Genomic DNA, 9,156 nt, shown 5'->3' with positions numbered 1-9,156 from the left:
AGTCAATTCGAAATGATATCAAATCGGTTCGAAATAGTCTCGAGTCGACTCGACTTCAAATCTACAAAATTTGGCTTTATTTTTCATCTGAGAGAGTCAGCTCGGAATGATATCGAGTCAACTTGCCTGTGTGTCAGGACTGTGTGCTATGCCCAAATTGTGCCAAAGTCAACTCGATTGTTGTCAGAAGCCGAGTTGATTCTCTCAAATTTACTTTTATCGAAAATCGAACGTGATTTTTCTTGGTTCAACCTTTTTTCAGAAAATTTTAAAACTTATCAAAAGAGTTAACATCCTACATAAATAATCTCAAGATGAACTTTGAAACAGTTAGATTATTTTTATGCTCTAATATTTTATGATCATCAAAATCATTCCTTGTGATTAACATAAAGTCAAAATCCTCCTATATAAAATATTATCTTAGTGCCTTCTTAAATACATGCACTAAAGCAAAAAGTATGCCAAGCTTGAGATCTATAAGCCTGCTAAAATCAATTTGCTCATTAAATTCTAGAAACCTGATGGTGTCTGAAGCTTCTCTTTTTGAAGAGTTGCCCAAGCTTCCAACCTCATCATTGTCGGATAACTCAGATTCCTCATCCATCAACTCATCTGTTTCTCCAATTTCTTCTCCCTATTGTTTGTGTTCCCCTATCTAAATAACGGTGTCATCAACATAACCCTCAAAGAGATCATCCTCCTTGTCATCACTTTTCTTGAAATCACTCAAGGACAGGTCACTGTCATGACCACTATCTTCTTGCACTTCTTCTAGAGGCCTCTTATCAGGCTTTCACCCCTCTTCCATATTCACACCATGTCCCATGGTGCAACCTGAGCACTAACAGCTGCTTCATCAACCTATTGGGTGAATGGTAGTGCAAAGGGTGGCTCCACTAGGTCCAAATATATTTTATCCACACTATATTTTACATAGACTGCCATATTGTTCACGCTCAACACTTCTCTATCATTATTAAGTGTCCTCAATCCCTCTTCCATTATCTGCTTAGGGACAACATAGTACAACTGCTCAATCTTCAAAAAACCTAGAACCTTGGTCAAGTTCTGTAACTTGAGCAAGCTCATCTCATCTCAGTCATAATAGTTATAGTAACTGACACTCCTACTGACATATTGCATCATGCGAGAGAAATGAAGGCAATCTTCATCGTGGATTTCCAAAGTAAAAAGATCAAAAACTATGTTGCATATATAGAAAATCAATAAGACAAAATATGTATAACAATAAGACAACATCCAACAGAATTACAAGGACCTACTACTGATGTAATTGGTCTACCGACCAAGCAAAGGCATCTACTTTTATTATTTATACAGTCTGTATATCATGTGGGCGATGCTAGGTGAGAAAAGTGGGACAACGTAGGTGATGTTAACATAAAGAATCCTAAAGTCTAATATAAAGAAGAGTAAAGTCCAACCTCGGCAGATATCTATGGTCATATGGTCCACAGTTTGCATGAAGTCTAGCATAAAGAATCATGTGAGCAGATAATTTAATGTTTGCGTATCATACATTCAAAAAAAAGGTCTATATATCATATGGTCCACAGTCTACAATAAGAAATAGGTCTGCAGACAATACTACATATTTCCCTGACATTGGCAAATATCTAGGCAGATAACATTAAACATTACACATTTCCCACATGAAGATAGGTCCACAGATATCTAACCTAAGCAATATTTTACTACAATGTAGTTCTCTAACTCGAGCAATATTCACATGTAATTCCTACAGAGTAATCGTGGCTGGCCAACCCAAGCAATATTTTGCTACAATATGGCTCCCTAGCAAGCAATATAAATAATTCCTAAATATTAGTATCACTGATTCATAAATAACATAAAAAATAGGGTCACTAATTATGAAGAACATTGAGAATAACATAAAACAAAAATAAATGAAGGATAACGTAAAACAAAAACCCTAACAACATGCAATAAGATCATTGATTTATGAAACAACTAGCATCATCAAATACAAAGAATATTCAAATGCCAAAAACACAAAACACTAGATTCTTCATTCCTAATTGATGGTCCTGGGGACTGCCTCTCAATTGAGCGCATTAGCATGCCCGTAGGCACAATTTCCACTCTAGTCATGGAGATGGAAGGAGGGTAAAATCAAGAAATGGAAGAGATGGTGTTGAATTGAAGGAAATGAGAGGCCATAGAGATGGAAGCATGAGGGCTTAATCAGGCTAAGAGCTTTATGCATTGGGCACCCGGTTGACATGGAGGATAATATGAGAGGGATTAGTTATATATGCCTGACAGGAATGGAGGAAACAAGAGAGATTAGTTGAGCACTTGGCTGTAATTTTCTCCTAATTTGATTTCATTCTACCAATAACCCCGAGAGTCAATTAGTTATTTCATATATGCCATTTAATGATATTAAAGCCCGGATAGATGGTGGGGCCATGCTGCAACTAAAAATTAGGTTTTAGAGTTTAATTGAAAAAAATTAAATGTTTTGGAATGTAAATATTTGCTGCAAAAAATTGAAAGGGTGATGTGTAATTTTCTCTCTGTAATGTCCCATGAGCATACCCTGGATGAAGTGTTATACAAAGTTCATCAATTAATAATAACTTAAAAATGATTACACCATTTGAAGATAGACACAAGGCCAATAAAAGCGCATGACTGACTTAAACGTAAGTAATAAATTATGCTTTTCTCAAAATAGGTGAACTTAGAAGGCTGAAACAACACAAACCACCAGACATCATCAGTATGCAATTAGTAACTCTGCTTAATACGATGGCGCAAATTCAACAGTTTCATTTGGACAAAAAAAAAAAACTACTTAACAAGATAGACTCATATTGCAGTTTCATCAAAAACAAATTATACAGAGAGTAAACAATGGAAATTAATAAAATGCACTTATAAATTAGGTAATGTTCAAATATTAAAAAAAAATTACACATACAACAAGTCAAATAACAACTCCAACTCCTTAGCTTTTGCTGCTGATGATGCTATGAAAAATGAACAGAAATAACTGCTTCAAGCTTCCCCGCACTCCACTTTTGTTTCCTCTCTTTTGGGGCATCAACCACTGCATATTATTCAAACATGGATGCAGCTACCCCAGTTCCCATCATCACATTAAATAACAAAACAATGCTCTCAATCAGCAAGAAATCTAATACACAAACCAAATTAATCAGAAGAACATGGCATGATAGGTGAAACTTACAGCCTTTAACCCTATCAAAGATGAGGAAGATGGATATCCTTTAAATGCCTAAAGAAGCCTGAGATGTGAGGTATCATTCAGTCTCTTTATACGCCATCCTGTTCTTAGAGAGTGCTGCAGAACTGTCACAGAAGAGTCATCTATGCAGATCTTATGAGACATAACTGGACTGCAATTTAATAGGCTGGTGAGAAGGCATTTGATTGGGGTTGCATGAGTGAAGACCCCGATGGAGTTGGAGTTTCTAGTATTTTCTTCATGAAGAAGATTCCCATGGTTGGGTTCTCTTGGGGAGAAATCATCTTCAATATCATTATCCACAGTGGTCACAATCTGGAGTCTGCTCTTACTGGATCTCTTCCTTGTCATTCCTTGTCGGTTGAGCCTGTAAGGCAGATCAACCCAGTGAGGCCCATCTCGCTCCTGCATGGAATTGGCTGAGCTGTGGCGCGAGAAAGCCCTGGTCTCATTATGATGCATCAAGAGATCTCCAGTGCTCAGCTTTTCATGTAGCCTTACAACAGTTCTGTTGAGGAATTCAATCATACGAAACTCCACCTGTCTAATCGATTCACCTGAAGGTGCTGAGAAATCCGGTTGATATCTATCAATCAAGCTGACCATTTCAGGTGTGTAGATTTCTGACCACAAGCAGCCCTCCCACTGACCTTGGCTCATCTCAAGCAAAGCATCAGTAGATTGTATTTGCTCCTCTGGGAAATTCAACTCCTGCAGGGTTGGATTATGCATGGGTTAGTTTCAGTAGGAATGAGTTAAAGACTAGTAATTTTCAGGTTTCAGCAATCTAAAGTTTATGACAATGGCAATTTAAGAAAACTCATTGATATTTCTTAAGATGAAGCAGCTGGCAAAATCAGATAAAATTGATGGATAATGATCAAGCAAAGATGCCTTCAAGATGCTACTAGTCTTGTCAGAAAAAGCCAATATTCAGCAATCCATCTCCTATGTGTCCAAAGAAGCTTCAATCATTGCTTCTCAGTAGCTACTAGCTTACTAGTCCCAAACATATTGTAAGAATGCTCTATTTTGTTTCAAGGGAACACTGCATTGCTTCTCAATAGCTACTCGCTTACTAGTCCTAAACATATTGTAAGAATGCTTTATTTTGTTTTGAGGGGTCAGATGGACAAACTGAATAAAGTTGACCTCAGACCTCAGCTAATATAAGTGACTTTAGAATCTTGAGCATTAATGACTAGCCTGCAAGGAAAATTTCCTGATAACAGCAGAATAGGAACTATAATGCATGTGAAAATTATTTCTTAAATTTATTATGCATTTTACCTCTGAAATTTCTTGAAAGAAAAGCCATACCCTGATATACCAAGTAAAAAAGATGAATGAGTAGTGCAATGTTCAGCATTAAAAGAATTGCAATCTAATCAAATAAACAGAAATGTACATATCTAGTTCGTAGTAACAGAACAGTAAAAGCCAGGGTTCACTTTGTATTTATTCTACTTAAACACCAAAGTTCTACACCATTCTAAACTCCAGGTAATATTTAAACAAAATCTACAAATGTATATGGGCATAAGGTTTTTAATTAAGATATATATTGAGAACAGCACCCCAAAAAATCTTATTAAATAGAAAGGAAAAGAGAGGTAAAGATACCTAACATCTCTTTTTCAGACAAAGAAGCATCTCCTGTAGACGCTACATGGCAAAGACAAAGTCCACAAGGCTTAGAAAAGTTGCTAACTATAACAATTTCTTGCATCCGCAGTAGAAGCAGCAAGATGAGACAAATGTCATGGTCATTGAACTATAGGAACAAGCACCATCATTTGAAAAGTACTTGGATTGAGAAAGGAAGCCCAAGGGATCCAAGACTAATGATATATATCATGCAGAAAAATCTGACTATGCATGTCAATCACTCTAAAGCTAATCTCTATAATCTTTCGCACACTTATTTCTCCAAACAGTGCGCTCAACGGCACCAAAGGAATCTGTATGTTATAGGAATAAGACATCCAACAAAAGAATACTTTTCAGCATAACTTAACATACAAACCAATTACAGGGATTCTCATTAGCCATCTCAAGATTTTTTATTCTTGACATATTGGAAAATTTAATAAAATCAAGACCAGTTAGAATAATAGTGGGAGCACCACATTTAGAATGACTAAATCAGTTTTTTTTCCCAAAAAAAAAGCTAACCACAATTCTCCCATATGGAGCGGTGCAACACTAGATTGTAGCCCCAGTTGCACGGACGTAGATTCGTTAAAACAGCTCCTATTTTCATAAAGAAATTCTCCCAAAGAGCAGTTCCTCTTCAAATCCAATTTGTGTACACCTATGCATAATTGAGCCCCTAGACCCTTACTGAGCATAATGACTATAAGAGAATGAGCTTGTTTTTTATGCTTTTTATATTGTATTTTTGTACTCAGAAGCATTGGTTGCTAAATTATGGTGTCTAGCCCCTTCCCAAACCTTGATCATACTTTTGTGCTTTTAAATGTGTATGGTTCCCTTCTATACTTTAAGAACAATAGTAAAAGGAAAAGAGCTTGTTAAATTCACTAACGATGTTAGCTCGATATTTTGAAAGAAAAGTTGAAAAATACAAATCTCAAAGCGGCATAACTCATGGAAGCATAGATCAAAAGATGTGATTCTCGACTGCACAACTAAGATTCAGATGAAAGTTATATCAAGTCGTGAAGCATCCTATGAAAATAAATTCCAATTATGTGCAATTTGATGTTCTTGCTTAAGAATGAATTTAGATTAAATGAGATGGTCAAGTACCCAACAATGTCAAACCTGTTAAAATAAAGAAAATGAGTTTTTTTTTAAAAAAAAAAAAAAGCCAGAAAGGATATTGTGATGGCAGTCCTTAAGTGCAGATCTCACTATCTTTAAGACAACTATATCTAAGAACCTGATGCAGAAGAGCAGAAGACATTGTTGAACCCCTACCCTGCACCAGCAAGAAGCGCTCATGAAAAACCTAAATGAATGTCTCACAAAATTGAGAAAGAAAACATGATTTATTATTATTATTATTATTATTATTATTATTATTATTATTATTATTATTATTATTATTTATAAAGATGGGTGGTGTCCGGGCCAAATCAGAGAATACAAGACTTGAACCGAGGTCTTAGGTACCAATGTCCAAAAACTTTACCAACGGAAATAGCTGGCACCTTCAAGAAATAGGCATTGTTTGTTTAAGCGGAAACATCAGTTTGGACTTATCGTATAAAGTAGATAAAGATGGCCTAAAGGGTGGAACCGGCAAAAATCAAGGAAGGCATACGAACCAACAAAAATGGGCACATCAAATTTGGTAATGAAATGGCTGTACGATGGTTCCCAGCTGCACGGAGATAAGTGATAATCACCAAGAATAAGGAAGTTAAACATTGGTCGAATTTCTAAACGAGTCAAAAAATCAAATGTGAACAAGATAACTACCAACAAAATTACACGTATACATTTTAAACTAACCAAAAATATAACAAAACTTTATTTTTAAATCAAAATGTAGATACCTATATACTTCAAAGCCCTTTGAAAAATTCATCAACTGAACCAGAGCGTAACATTATCTATGCAGAGTAGGAGAATTCAGCAGAATCATTGATGCAGAACCCAATTTATTTCCAATTATCATGCTGCTTTCTCCAAACTCTACACAAAGACTTTCTTTGTTCCGTCCAAGCTAAGGTGTGTTTCACTGTTCGGACTTCCCACTGAAATCATCTCTCCACTTCACTCCTTAATACATGGAATGCATACAGCAAGCACCTAATAAACTATAATACACCACAACGTACAAGTAATTAGCAAAGCAACGTTAGTAAATTCTATATCTCGCTAACCTGCATGCATCTGAATTTATACGGCCAGAGCAAATGTATACTAACGATCCAAATATATCTACAATATTGTCGACGCTAATTTCTAAGCACTTGTAATCTAAAGTATCCGATATGATTCAACCTCACAAGACAAGGATGTGAATTGAAAATCCCAAATTATATGCTACCGTAGAAAAACCAAGATTCCGGCAATGCAGTAGGATTTCATGCTTGCAATCTATAAAAATTTAAACTTTAAGTCAGAATAAAGGCTTGCAAAAATACTAATTACCCGACAAACAGAGACTGCAGTCGACCTTGCTCGATCCAGCGGCGAAGTGTAGACAGAAATGAATCTTATACCCTGAGAATTGAGAAACACGGCCAGCGCCCTGGCCTGGCGCTCCCCGGCGGCGGTCAGCTTCGCGGCGGCCCACCGCCCTCCGACCAGATCTGGCCGCAAGCTAACCCCACTCTCGCCATGATTGATGAGAAACACCTCGGTGGCAGCCGAATCCCCGGCGGCGTCGGAATCGAAGCTCCGGGGATACAAGAGCGGTGGCGGGGGCTGGAGGAGGACGTTGCAGGGGTCCCAGACCTTGATGGAGGGGCCCAGGAGGCGGGGGGTGCTGGCGGCCGAGAGCTGGGGTGTGAGGGGGGTGGCGGAGGTGTGGTATGGAAGGATCTCCGGCTCTTGCTCCAAAACCTTCTCATTTGTGCGCTTGGACGCCCTCCCGTTCTCCTCGTCTTCTTCTTCTTCTTCCTCTTCCTCCTCGTCTTCATCTCCTCGGGGTTGGGAGGACTGAGCGGAGCCCATCGGAGGTCGGAGGAGGGAGAATTGTCGGTGGATCTGCGGGTGGGTTGGGGGGAGGTGGGGGGGCGGATCGCGGCGGCGGGCTAACCTTCGGGGGCGGCGCTACCGCATTCCGCGGCGGAGCACGGCGGTAACGGGTAGCGCATGTAGTGGTAGGATCTGAGGGGTTGGCCAAAGGATACAGATCGCAGAGAGAGAGAGAGAGAGAGAGAGAATAAAGAGAGCTATCGGTACAGCTCAGTTGTTCTTGTCTGTGGTCTAGTCTGAACGAAGGAAGGTTTTTGTGTTGACTTGGATCAGATCCTCCTTCAACTAGTTGGGTTTTTTTTTTTTTTTTTTTTCCTGTTAAGACGAGCGTTTTAATGTTTTTGGTAATTGTCTGCCGCATGTCGAACAGCAAAAAGCATTTTGCCGGTAGGCATGATACGTTGCGAAGTCAGGTGGTCGGCGTATGCCGTTTGGACTCAGATTGGGTCCCACTGGCATATGCCTAACTGGGCGTGGAAACTGGAGGGCTAAAGTTAGGTCCAGTTTGAACTACAATTTGTTTAAAATTTGACTCATACCTGATTGGATCCATCATAAATTCAAGGCTCTTCCATACATATGCAACCTCAAATTGAGCCATCTTCTATGTTTTCTCCAAGTTTGTACCTAGGATTGGATGTGTTTGATTGTATAAGTTGGGCGACAATAAGAAAGGGCACTTCCTAAAAATGAGTTAAAAAATATACATATTTTGGAAAGGATGATTTTGGTTTTTTTGGATGAGGTAGGTGAAGAAGAGTTCAAACAAAAAGAAATGGAATGAAATTAGCGCCCCTGCCTACCACTATATCAAGAAGAAGGTGCACTCTCCTTTTCTTCTTATTTTTACTTTAAAATAACTTCAATGCGTTCTTCGGTATCTTTTGCAGGACTTGTTGGTGTATGGTTGAGTATTCGGATTGCTGTCCACAAGCTCAATGCAACTCACATTTGGCTAGAAGGTGATTGTGCTAATGTTGTTTCATGGCTTCTTAATCCTTCTATCAAATAAAAAGAAATGGAATGAAATCGGTGCCCCTACCTACCTCCATATCAAGAAGAAGGTGTACTCTCCCTTTCTCTTTTATTTTCACTTTAAAATAACTTCAATGCGTTCTTCAGTATCTTTTGCATGACTTGTTGGTGTATGGTTAAGTAATCGGATTGCTGTCCACAAGCCCAATGCAACTCACATTTGGCTAAAAGGTGATTGTGCTACTATT

General features: G+C 38.4%; 1 protein-coding gene across 4 annotated transcripts; it reads right to left on the bottom strand.

The window, feature by feature from the left end:
• Positions 1-2,771: 2,771 nt before the first annotated feature.
• Positions 2,772-8,182, bottom strand: LOC105035313 (uncharacterized). 4 transcript variants are annotated; one of them, XM_010910840.4, is made up of 3 exons: positions 7,385-8,173; positions 3,242-3,970; positions 2,772-3,127 (listed from the first exon to the last, which is right to left on the bottom strand). In XM_010910840.4, exons 1-2 carry the CDS (start codon positions 7,907-7,909, stop codon positions 3,290-3,292), a joined length of 1,206 nt encoding a protein of 401 aa, XP_010909142.1. In that variant the 5' UTR covers positions 7,910-8,173; the 3' UTR covers positions 2,772-3,127; positions 3,242-3,289. The 4 variants fall into 4 exon arrangements, with proteins under 4 accessions (XP_010909142.1, XP_010909143.1, XP_010909141.1 ...); XM_010910841.4 differs by having other exon boundaries at positions 2,772-3,100; XM_073260932.1 differs by lacking the exon at positions 2,772-3,127 and adding an exon at positions 4,550-4,580 and having other exon boundaries at positions 3,737-3,970; positions 7,385-8,182.
• Between the last annotated feature and the right edge of the window lie 974 nt (positions 8,183-9,156).

This window comes from Elaeis guineensis, chromosome 7 (assembly GCF_000442705.2).
Source record: "Elaeis guineensis isolate ETL-2024a chromosome 7, EG11, whole genome shotgun sequence".
NCBI lineage: Eukaryota > Viridiplantae > Streptophyta > Magnoliopsida > Arecales > Arecaceae > Elaeis > Elaeis guineensis.
The sequence above is the reverse complement of the archived record's forward strand: the minus strand, read 5'-3'. Positions and strand labels throughout refer to the sequence as shown.